Raw genomic sequence first — 12,295 nt, forward strand, 5'->3', positions numbered from 1 at the left:
CTAAAAAGCCTTTGTCCCTAAAGCTATAAGCTCAAGTGTTCAAAGCTGCCCACTGGATGCAGCAGTCCAGTCCTGTTAATTTTAAAAAGGACTGGCCTTCCAAATCTCTTTGAAAGTCTTAGCTGCAATAAATAAAAGCATGGGATGATGAATGTAGATCTGCCATATGGGACTCTGAAAGGAGAAAGAAAAATGGGCTAAGGATCAAGGAAGCTGAGGAACTGCATGTGCTGCCGAGCTCTGCAGAAATATGGGAATGTAACAGCTGTATGTGGAAAGGACCAACAGGGAGGACTGCAGCTGCCAGTCCTGTAAGTGCTTACCTGGGAGGAGCTGACTGTGACACGACTGAAGGGAACTCTACCACTGACATCTCTAAAGGCTGGGGACGTCTTATCATAATGAGTGTTGATTGCTACAAATATGGGTGGCTGGGAGGCTGTGACAAGGGATAGCTGCACAGGAGCATGGACCCAGAAAAGAGAGAGTTTCTTTCTGCTGTTTCAAGAGCTCTCTTTGCTCGCATTGGTAGGAAAGTGCTCACAGACAGATGTCAGGGCTTTTATCCTCTCTCTGTTCTCTTGTCCCTCCCTCTACTTCACTTGCTCTTTCTTTCTCTCCCGCCTCTGGCTCTCACAGCTATCAGATACTTCATCCCCAGCTTCGGTGGCAAGTCCTACTTAGCCTTCAAGATGATGAAGGCGTACCACACTGTGCGCATTGCCATGGAGTTCAGGGCTGCAGAGCAAAGTGGGCTGCTGCTCTACAACGGGCAGAACCGTGGCAAAGACTTCATCTCGCTGGCGCTGGTCGGTGGCTTTGTGGAGCTCAGGTGGGTGTCTTGCCAGAAGGGTCCCTCCAGGGCTTAAAACACTGAGGAGTGGGGAGGGGGGATGATGGGTGCAGAACCCGTAGAAGGGTAAGAAACAACAGGATCAAAGGGACAAGAATAGGAGCTGCTTTTCCAAAGTAATAGGAATGCTGAACTTGTTTCCTGTGGCACTTCCACAGGCACTTCCTTTTCAACAAAATTGATTCACTCATTTCAGCTTGAATTTTCAAAAACTTAATTATGGGAGGTTGATTTTTCTTAGCGAGTGAGAGGTCTTCTTTCTGATCCTGTATTTGCACTGGGAAAAGAAATGCAAGGGGAAAAAAAAGCAAGAAAAGCCCCAGAGATCTGAGCTGAAATGATTATTTCAGTTTCAAAAGCCAGAAGGCACAGATTCAAAATGAGGTGAGGTGGAGGGACGACCTCTGGACACTGCAAGACTGCAGGCTCTTAGGAAACCAGTCCTGTCCCCCCCGGAAGGGAAGGCTGTGCACTGTGGGGGCAGCCTGCTCCAGAGGCAGGGTAGGGTGGCTCCTGCGCGCTCCCGGCTTCCCACCGGGACGCAGCAGCCCTCGTGCTGGGGCGCAGGTGGCCTTACCGCATGGCGGCACTGACACGGGCCACCCATCCTCTGCTCCAGGTTTAACACTGGCTCCGGCACAGGCGTCGTCACCAGCAGGGTTCGCGTCGAGCCTGGCAAGTGGCACCAGTTAGTGGTGAACCGGAACCGCCGCAGTGGCATGTTGTCTGTCGACGGGGAGCCCCATGTCAATGGGGAGAGCCCGACGGGCACCGATGGGCTCAACCTCGACACAGACCTGTTCATCGGAGGTGTGCCAGAAGACCAAACGGCTGTGTGAGTAGCGGGCGCTGGACCGCCGCCCCGGGTGCCGCTGCGGACAGAGCGCCGGTGGTGGGTTGCAGCCCTCCGCCTGCTCAGCGGGCTGCCGGTGGTGGCTGCAAGGGCTGGTGGGGAACGGGGGCCTCTCTGGGCCTGGCGTGCCTGTGACTCCCTGCTGGGGAGCACGGCCTGACCCGGACGGTCGGAAGGCTTCTGCCTTTTGCCCGCACGTGTTCTTCCACCCACCTTGTCCTTTGTCTCCTCAGGGTGGCAGATCGTACCGCAGCTACGACCGGCCTGAAGGGCTGCATCCGCCTCCTGGACGTGAACAACCAGATGTACGACCTGCGGGAGAAAGGCAGTGATGTGCTGTATGGCAGCGGGGTGGGCGAGTGTGGCAACGACCCCTGTCACCCCAACCCCTGCCACCATGGTGGCATCTGTCATGTCAAGGAGGCAGAGATGTTCCACTGCGAGTGTCTCTACACCTACACCGGTACGGGGAGGGGGCTGCAGGCGGAGCATTGCTGGGGGACCTGGTCCCACTGGCCAGCCCCAAGGGATCCCAGAGCCTTTGGCTCCCATTGTGAGCTGCAGTGAGGGAGGATGTGGTGTGGGGGTGTCAACAGTGGTTTAGAGGGAGATGTGTAGAAAGAAGCCACAGCCAGTGAAGACAGACAATAAATTCAGGCCATAAGCTATATTCCTACAAGGATAAGACAGGGACCAGGACCCAGGGCTGTTATCTGCCTGTTCTCATGGAAAAAAAAAAAAAAAAAAAGTTTTTTAGAGAAGCACAAAGCACAGTCTGGCAAGGATGTCATCTGCTCTTTGAGGGGTCTATTCAGGGGGTACTTCATGGGGCACCCGAACCAAACCTGGGACAGGAGAAGGCGGCTGGCAGGGCCATCCAAAGGCATCCCATCCTGTGCATGCCCCAGGACAGAGTTGTCTCTGGTCAACTCGTGCCTGATAGATGTTTAAGATGCTAACCTGATGCACTGTCTTTTCTGCTGCAGGCCCAACATGTGCTGATGAGAGGAATCCCTGCGACCCTACACCCTGCCACGTCTCTGCCACCTGTTTGGTGCTGCCAGAGGGAGGTGCCTTGTGTGCCTGTCCCATGGGGCGGGAAGGAGACTTCTGTGAGCAAGGTGGGTGTCTTCCCCAGCTCTGCATGGCCAGGAGACCTTGCAGGCTGTGGGCTTGGGTGCTGGCTGAAGGTGCTCTGCCTCCTCTTCACCATTTCCCCCATTTATGCCCAGTGACAGAGCAGGACCACAGCATCCCCTTCCTCCCAGAGTTCAACGGCTTCTCCTACGTGGAGCTGAATGGGCTGCAGACCTTTGTGCCTGACCTGCAGTAAGTGCCAGGGAGCGGGAGAGGTGCAGGCATGAGCATTCCCTGCATGGCTGATGAGGGTTAGAGACCTTGTCCTTTGAGTCTAGGCTGTAATATGCTGCCTTTATGTAGCAATCTCCCCTTTAGTCTGCTGGAAGCTTTGTCCAGAGAGATGAGGATTCCCAGAAATCCCACCACCAGCTTAGGGCAGTGATATGTCCAAGGTGCTTTATGTAGTGATGTGCTGGATAAATAAGTGCTATAGAGAGACATCCTGAACATAGCAGATATACCTCTTGCCTGACAGTTCTTCCCACTGAATTACAAGGGTGACATCTTTCTGCTGTGTCTGTAGTCTCTGGTAGGCAGAGGTCTTCTGGGGGGCCCTTCATGCAGGGGTGGAGGAAGAGAGCATATGGGCAGCTTGTTTGGAGCATATCAGTAATTCATCTTTCCTCAGGGACAAAATGTCCATGGAAGTTGTGTTCCTGGCCAAGAACCCCAGCGGCATGATCTTCTACAATGGGCAGAAGACGGACGGCAAAGGGGACTTTGTCTCCCTGGCCTTACATGATGGCTACCTGGAGTACAGATACGACTTGGGCAAAGGGGCAGCTGTGCTCAGGTAGGGGTGAGCTTGGGGGGCTGGGAAGCAGTGCTGAGTAGCTGGGATAGTGGTGACAGAGGCAGGAAAGAGGCAGTGATTGCTTTCAGAATCCAGCGCTGGATTTGTGCTCCCTCTCCAGAAAAGTGTAAGGAGGAGAGTAGGTTTCACACTTGCCTTTGCTGCTAGCAGCTGTGGCTCTTGGCCTGTTGGCCCTCCATGGAGCAGAGCCAAGCTGAGCCTGTTCCCCAGGCTCTGTGTTTTGCAGGCTAATGCTGTGCTTTCTCTGTGAAGCTGTGAGCTGGCGCAACCCAAGTTGGTCAAGCTGCAGGGGTTTGGACAGATTCTGAGCTGGTCAAGAGAGGTTTCTGGCATTGTGTTTGTAGGTGGTCATGGCAGAACTCTCAAATGTGTCTTCTCCTTCCTTCTCGCCACCAGGAGCAAAGAGCCAGTTCCCCTCAACACTTGGATAAGTGTTTTGCTGGAGAGGAATGGGCGCAAAGGGGTAATGAGGATCAACAACAGTGAGAGGGTGATGGGAGAGTCACCGGTAAGTTGGTAGGCCTGAAAGAGCCAATCAGAGCTATGCAGGTTTCAGACTCCGCTCCTGTCATGTGTGAAATAAACTGAGCAGTTCCCAGTCCTATAGGCTTTTATTCCTTGTGGTGTAAGGCTTTGAGGGTGGAGGAGGAGTGGGCAAGACCTAAGGAGAAAAGGATGCTGCAGGACAGAGCCAGGCTGCTTCTCTTAGCTGCTCTGGGCCCTGGCCCTGGTGCTGTAGGACAGCAGTAATGCACCTTTCTCCAACTCCTCCTTGCCACTTGTCCTTCCATCACACACAAAGTTGCAGCTTCTGTGCAAAAGACAGGTCCCTTGATTTCTTGGGCCTCAGTTTCAGGGTTGTGTTTGGTTGAGGCCCCCCCTTGCATGCTTGCACATGGGAACACCCCCCCTCCCTCCCTTCTGCTGGTCCTTGACTGTCCCTGTACTGGGGCGGTACACAGGGCACCCCTTGTAGTCGAGGGAAGTTGCTGCCCTTGTTGCCACTCTGTTGGGCCTATGTTGTTTTCAGCCAGTGCCCTTGATGTGGGTCTCAGAAGCCTTTCTCGATGTAAAGAGCTAGGCCAGGAAGAAGTCACTGAGTAGCAAAAACCCATTTGCACCATTGCTGCTGAATACGTTAGTGCCTTCTTTGCTCTGTGTCCAAACTAGCAACTTACCCCTCTGGCTTCTGTCCGTGCCCTCTCACCTCCGCACTTCTGTTTCTGCACAGACACAGATGGTTCCCTGGGGTTTCATGGTAGGGCCACTGGCCTTCCTTCCATCCACCTTTCCAGCAGAGAAGCTGAGAATGCAGAGAAAAACCCAATTGCTGTTGAATTCAAACCTAAAATCCACCTAGAAACGTAGGAGCAGGAAGTGACACTGATGCTCCTCATCTACTCAGTGTGACTGTGCTATTGACCTTATGCCTCCTTTTGCCACAGCCTGAGTATGAAGGCTATAATCTTCCTTTGGTGCCATGGTGACAGGCACATCCATGTGGTGCCTTCTCTTCTCCTGATGAATGCTGGCACAGTGGCAAAGTCACAGTGAGGTGGGCTGTATCAGGAGGCCCCTCTGTGACCCTGGTGGTCATGACACCTGGCTGCTCAGTGCCCATGCACAGTGTGGCTTCTCACTTAAGGCAGCCCATTCAAAGCTTCAGTTGGAGTTTTGCTCCTCTCTTTCCCTACCAGCCCCTGCAGCCAGGCAGCTGGATTGATGATGTCTGGATCAAGCCCTGGACCTTTCATATCCAGACCATATGGCATGCCTGCAAAAGACGGGCTTTCTGCCTTCCCCTCACTTTCCTCTTTTCAAACTTCTTTCCAAATTAAGGTTACTCCTGGCTAGCAGGGTGACAGTGTCCCCTTCTGTTGCCTTCTGCATCTCCTGCTCTCCCTCACTGGCAACTGGGCACTTATTGCAGCCCATGTTCTTGCAGCTCTGCATGTTACAGTATTACCCACTGATTTCCTCTCTCTCTCTCTCTCTCTGATTTTCATTTTCATTTGTATTTTTCCCTCTTCTGCTGTCTGGATCCCAGAAATCCCGCAAGGTAAAGATAAGTATGACCCATTGCACCTCCATCTCATCTGCCATTGGCATATTGTTCTTTTTTGTCTGTTTTCCATTCAGATCTCAGTGTTTCACCTATTCCCCTTCTCATCTGACCAAGCAGCTCTAGGATCTCTATAGATTAGAGATGCTTATTTCCTGTTCCTTCATCACTTTTTAGCTGATTATTACATATTGTTCCAGAAGCATTTCAATTAATCTGGTCATGTTTCTTGTGTTAACTCCACAAAGCATTAGTTAGTGATTCATATAATTGCATCTTTACCTTGCTGCTGTGCCTCTGGGTCCAGCCCAGGTACACGGGAAGGGACATCACTCCTGTTGTGTGCCCAGTGAATTGTGTGGCTGAAGATTCACCTGTAACTTTCTGTGCTGCGTAGCTGGGGCTGCAGGAGGACATCAAAGAGGGGATCTTTGCAAGGATGGGTTCTTCCTCTTCCAAAATCACAGCCATATGAGCTACAGGAGAACCTTCTTTAGCCATTTGCTGTAGGGCAACTGTAGCATCCAGGTGATTGAAGCTGAATCCTTCTGGTATGAGTTTGGGTTTAAACACTAGCACAAGCAAGACTAAAGCAAATATTTATTTAGCTGGTGGTTTGGCAGGGCGGGGAGGGGGCACACAACACCAGATGCCTTTGTTCCTACAGACATCAGAATAGCATCTCCCTAAAATTAAATTCACAGGATTACCAATGACAGGTAAGATCTTACAGTTCAGCATAAGGAAGTTCTTTGGAGACCCCTTTCTCCCAGCTCCCTTTGCAGCCTGGTTTGGTGCTGGATATGTGGAGCTTATTTGCTCCCAGGGGTCAGTTGTGGCTCATCTCATCAGTGCTGTTTCGAGGTGGCTCCCTGTAGATCCCTGGCAGGGGACAAAGGAGGAGACAGGTGGGCAGCAAGGAAGTGATAGGTGCTGCCAAGGGTCAGAGTAGCCAGCAGAGGGTAGGAGCAGATCAGGCTGAGGAGGAGTAGGGAGGGGGTACTTGGTCCCTGAGAGGGATGCAGAGACCAGATTGCCTTCCCACATCCTACCTGCCCTGGTGCACAGCTAGTCTGGTGTGCTCCCTTGCTCTGGGACCTAGGGCAGAGGCTGTGTCTTGGCCTCTGGGATGCTTTCTCTGCTGCTTGTGTAGCTACAGGCCTCCCTTGCTTGGGCCCTAGCAGAGGTGGCCTAGCAGTCCCCCATACCAGCTCTGCCCAGGGATACAGACCATCACCTTGAGCGAGGAAGGCAAAGAGTGGGGTTGTGTAGAGATAAGTGTTGTTTTCTTTCCTACCAACCTGGCTGGCACTTGTGCATGGGTCCCTGCTCTCCCTGAAGTACTTCCCTGGTCACAGCCTCTTTTAGTCCCTGCAGAGCTGGGCCAAATGCCCTTTGCATCTTTGCTGCACTTTAGGAATGACTTTTTACCTTGTCTCCTCTCACCTTCTCCTCTCTCCTCCTCAGGTGCCTCACACCTTCCTGAACCTGAAGGAGCCTTTTTATGTGGGGGGAGCCCCTGACTTCAGTAAGCTGGCTCGAGCTGCAGCTATCTCCACTAGCTTGGATGGGGCTGTGCAGAGGGTAAGGCCCTGATGGACAACTTGGTGCAGGTGTCTGACCAGGAGATGTGCCACCTGCATAGGCATTGTTGGAGGAGAACTGGGATCTGGGAGCCTGGGAGTGGGCTGTCCTCTGGCACTCGGGTCCCTGTGCATAGTGGGGCACAGCCCAGTGAAGGGCAGCAGCGGTGGGTGGTGGAAGGATAGGTAGGGATGTACTACATCCTATCTCCCTCCTATGGGCTCTGGTGTCTGCACTGCAGAGAGATAAGGTGGTGAAGGCCAACTGTCATGCTTGCTCTTCCTTGCACCTGCCAGATCTCCATCAAGGGAGTGTCTATCCTGAAGGAAGAGAACATCCGCAGTGCCATTGCGGTCTCCTCCTTCCGAGCCCATCCCTGCACCCAGAAACCAAATCCCTGCCAGAATGGAGGTACTTGCAGTCCCCGGCTAGAGAGCTACGAGTGTGCCTGCCAGAGGGGTTTCTCCGGGGCTCACTGTGAGAAAGGTGAGACTGCCAGGGTAGGGCTGGACCGGGACCCTCACCTGCTAACCAGATCTTGCAATGAAACTACTTCAACGATTAGTGGGTGGCAGCATGACAGCACCTTTCAGGCCAAGCCTGAGGTCTTGTCCTTGTTGTGGCTGGTGGGAGGGACTCAGGAGGAACGTGCTGTGGTATTTCCAGACTGGCGCTGTCCTGCAGCCATGAAGTCAGGGCCATGCCGTTTCGCAGAAATCCAGGCATTATGCTGCATGTAGCAAGGCAAATGCTGCTGCTCACAGATAGATCACCCAGCCCAGCCATCTCCTCCTCTGTGCTCTCTGACTCTGTTTCATGCTGCTATGCTCATTTTAAGCATCCTGGGGCAGAGAGACATGGTTTGCTTTTGCAGCAGATTCACCCTGAATCTGCTGTAGTGCACAACTGTCACTCATTCAGGGTTTCTTTTTTGGTTACCTCCCTGAGTTTAATACTAGGGCCCTCACCAAACCTGGGTTCCTCATCTGATTTTTGCCAGGAAAACAACAAGGCTGCAAATTCTTGGTCAGCTGGCTGCAAAACAGAGAGCTGGCCCAAGCTCACTGGCTTCAAAGGTGACAGTGAACCTTTGCAGGGGCTGGCTCTGAGCAGTACTGTGCTGACATGTCCTAAGGGGTGGCAGATTTGGGTACTCCTTGTCCTCTTACAAAAGCTAGAAGCAAAGGGTTTTATTTCATAGTCTCCAAGGAAGGACAGGCTGTTCTGTGTTGCCTGACAGCTCTTCTTCTTCCCACTTCCAGTGATCATTGAGAAGGCAGCTGGAGATGCAGAGGCCATTGCTTTTGATGGTAGGACATATATGGAGTACCACAATGCTGTGACAAAGAGGTAACTTGGCTGCTGAGCTGAACCAGGGTCAAACACGGAGTTAGGCTGTTAGCAGGAGTGAGGGATAGATGTCAGAGTTTCCAAGTGTGGCGTTCGGAGAGGGGCAGGCAGAACGGGGGCAGCGAGGCCTCACCCGCAGTCCTTACAGCCACGGCTGCCTTGTTCTCCACAGGGGTTTCCCCACAATGACCATGCCTGGCCAACCTCAGGTCTGGACGTTCTCATTCTGCAATGTGTGGGCTGCCTTATGAGTTGGCGTAATTTATTTTGGGAGTGAGCTAAAGCTGACTCAGTGCACCTCACTAAGATGGTTAATGTGGCCTGCGCCCTGCTTCTGGTGTCTTTCTTTGCCCTCATGTTCAGGAATGGGTTTGGGGCTGGGTGAGCTGTGCTGAGGGGAATGGTAGCTCTACCTGCGGTTTAATTCATGCCATGCCTGTCCACCAACTTCTTTGTCTCTCTGGCTGTTTGTGCAACAAGGGTCAGGTCTGTGATTGGGGAATGGCCATCACTGCCAAAAGACCAAGTTAGCGTTCTCTAGCATCTGCTTGACCCGGCTCCTTGGGCTGGGAGTAAGTGTTTGGATACTGTGGCCTCTGTGGCCATACTTGTCACCTGGGGGCTTCTCTCTCAAGATCTGTGGAGCCTAGTGCACAGCTACTGACAGCCTCAAGAATCCTCTTCAGCCTCTGTGCTGGATATTCCTCCAAGCCTTCTCCTGCAGGAGACTCAAAGGTGGTCCAGCTCAGAATCCCTCCTCAGCATTCTGCTCCTACAGACTGTGTGGCTAAGTCCCAGCTCCACAGCACTAGGACAGAGTATCAGATGATATGCTGTCCACCTCCCTCTTCAGTGCTCTGATTCCCCCCTCCACGCAGCACTAACAGTCTGCCTGTGTCTCTCCCCTGAGGTGAGCATCTCTGTGGAGCTGTCTTGTCTGTCTGTCTCTTCTCAACGTCCTTGTTTCTTTGTTTTCAAGCCACCTGACTAATGAGATCCCTGCGTAAGTACAGTGCTCCATGCTGCCCATCTCTTTCCTGCAGCCACCTGCCCTTCACCACGTGCTTCCCATTGCTGCCCCAGCCTCCAGCCCACACACAGAAAAGCGTGGAGGGGGAGGGGGATATGGGGATGCTCCCAAGGGTCTGCCGTGGGCAGCATTCCCATTTAGTGCAGGGAGGACACGCTGTTGCTGATCGCAGCTCTGGTGGTTGTAGAGGGGCCCTAGCTCAGACAAGGTCAGCACAAGCCATGCTGCCTAGCTTTGCTACAGTCAGACGTCGCCCCAGCAGCACGCTGCAATTTACCCTTACTTTAAGTGATGAGCGAAGAGGAAGAAAGTTCCCATGACATCTCACTTCCATCAGCAGAAAAGGCGTTAGGTATTGAAATAAGGGATGCTGATCCTGTCCCATTTGTTCCAGTGTGAATGTGGTGTTGCTGCCTTAGCACCTAGATAAGCCTTCCAATTAGGAATTCCGATTTCCATGTATGATAAGGGATGCATGGCCTAGGCAACCCTTCACAACCTGTAGTGTGACCAGGGGACTGAGAGAGGGCTAAGGCAAGCAAGTGGGGAGAAGGGCTTCTTCCTCAAGAGTGACCTTGACATCTGTCTGTTTGCTATCTGTCTGTCTGGCTGAGGGGCAGGAGTGGACAGTTTGAGAACAGCAGTGGTTTGAGTGACTGTGTTCCCCTCTTGAGGGGAGGGAGTTTGAGTGATACCTGCCTGCCACATCCCCATTTCACTTCATTTCCTGCAAGCTGGGGTCACACAGAGACTCTGGAAGCTGAACGTTGCATGCATGCATGTCAACAGCTAGAGAGCTGCAGAGCTGAGCAGCTGCATGTTCACAACAGTTTCCAATGTTCTGAGTTGCTCTGGTTTTTTGGAAAGGGCCTCCTAGGAACCAAACTAGAGAGTACCCTACAGCAGCCAGAGGCTTGTAACTGCCTGCACAACTCTGCCACGTGGCACAGAGTGCCCAGCTGTCCCTTTGCACAGGCATGAGCCGTGCATCTCTGCAGGTGAGCAGAAAGCTGCTACCTTTGTATCCTGCCTCTCCCAGTGCTCTGTAAACGGGGAAGTCACCATTTGTAGCCCCCTCCCCAGCCTGAGCCAGCCAGTGCCATTTCACTATGCATGCCCTGTCCTGCAAAGGAGCATAACATTTCTCCCCAAATCCTTCTGCTGGGATTTGGCAGCAGCCCTCAGTAGCCCTGCTGGGGCTAAAGGGTCCATCAGATTGCCCATAAAAAGCATTTTCTTCCTGCCCCTAGACAAACGTCAGGGGTGTGCCCTGGGCAGGACTAACACACCAGTTGCTTTTGGACCCTACTGGCTGTGACATGCCCATACATTTTTTTTTTAACATACACATAAACATATAATTGGAGCTGATTGCAATGCTGGGCCTGTAGCCCCTGACACTTACAGGCAGTGCCAGCGAGACAGCTGTAGTCCTGGGTTTCCCCTTCCCCAACGCACACCCTGCTGCTTGAGTGCCCCAAGCTGACTCAGAGAGGTCTTGCGTGGCCTTTCACTTCTCTGCCGAGATGGGAGCCCATTCTGCTGTACGGATAGCAAGGTCTGCATGCAGATCTGCCCATTAAATAATGCTTTTGCAGGGCGGGGGACCAAAAGCTCCCTTCTCCCAGCAGTGTACCCCTCTGTCTCATCCCAGGCTCTTTGCTGGGTACACATCCCAGCAGGTAGCACAGGATATTAGCAAGAACACTTGTACTGCTGACCCAGAAAGCATTGCAGAGTCCCCGTATCACTGCTTGGGGCAGCAAGGACAGGGCTATATTCACTCTCTGACTGACAGTATTGTGCCAACCCTGGCTAAAGAACACCTTGCAGACTTGTTTTCCTGGCTCGAGGAAACTCAGCCCCAAGGACAGTGGGAGACTGGGCTTCCTGCTCCTGCCAGGCAGGTTTCTCAGCCTGGAGCTTGTATAGGGTAAGGAGCCATCTCCCTTGGGCAAGGCTGTTCCTGCCTCTGAGTGGGGTGGGAAGGAAGGATGTCCTCCTCTGTCCTGTGCTTATCGCATGCTCCCCTCTCTTCCTGCATCTAAGTCCTGACCCACTGGACTCTCTCATGGAGCTCAGGTGAGTCTGTGCCAGGCCTTCTGCTCTTGTCTTTCACGCTCTGCTGTTGCTGCCTCAGCGTGTCTCTTGTCTCTGTGCGTGTTCTGTTTGTCCATACCTTTGGCTTTTTATTTCTAAGGGATACAGCTCTGTAGATAATGAGAGCAAACATGAAGGGAGCCCTGTCCCTCCAGCTAGGGGACAGCCACAGTTCCAGTTCTGTCCCTTCCTCCTGGGAAACCTAGACAGCAAACAGCCATGGGTGAGGGGAGAGACTGAGTTACCTTAACAGTACAGCAGGCCTCACATTGAGCCCTTGTCCAGCATTTTGAATGTGGTGTCCCTTGGGAATAAAAAGTTTTGTGTTGCCTGTGTTGTCTGATCTATGTGTGCATTTGTGTCAGTAATGTGCTCCAGAGCATCCCAGGAGAGTGGATGGCAGATCCACATGGCTCATGGCCAGGAGCCTTTTCACTGCTCCAGGAGGGACTGAGCAAAGATGGGATTGCCAAAGTGGGGTAAATCCTGTCTGTCCTCCTTTCCTCCCT

The 12,295-nt window shown here is 52.8% G+C and overlaps 1 protein-coding gene across 1 annotated transcript in view; it reads left to right on the forward strand.

The window, feature by feature from the left end:
* AGRN (agrin) overlaps positions 1 to 12,295 on the forward strand; it is a 138,822-nt gene that overhangs the window by 119,500 nt on the left and 7,027 nt on the right. The window contains exons 25-34 of the mRNA XM_062593160.1: positions 640 to 832; positions 1,473 to 1,688; positions 1,940 to 2,169; positions 2,693 to 2,827; positions 2,939 to 3,035; positions 3,475 to 3,639; positions 4,057 to 4,168; positions 7,190 to 7,306; positions 7,603 to 7,792; positions 8,569 to 8,656. Of these exons, the coding sequence (XP_062449144.1) occupies positions 640 to 832; positions 1,473 to 1,688; positions 1,940 to 2,169; positions 2,693 to 2,827; positions 2,939 to 3,035; positions 3,475 to 3,639; positions 4,057 to 4,168; positions 7,190 to 7,306; positions 7,603 to 7,792; positions 8,569 to 8,656 (1,543 nt within the window). The remainder of the gene's footprint in view (positions 1 to 639; positions 833 to 1,472; positions 1,689 to 1,939; positions 2,170 to 2,692; positions 2,828 to 2,938; positions 3,036 to 3,474; positions 3,640 to 4,056; positions 4,169 to 7,189; positions 7,307 to 7,602; positions 7,793 to 8,568; positions 8,657 to 12,295) is intronic.

Source organism: Rhea pennata, chromosome 22, assembly GCF_028389875.1.
Source record: "Rhea pennata isolate bPtePen1 chromosome 22, bPtePen1.pri, whole genome shotgun sequence".
NCBI lineage: Eukaryota > Metazoa > Chordata > Aves > Rheiformes > Rheidae > Rhea > Rhea pennata.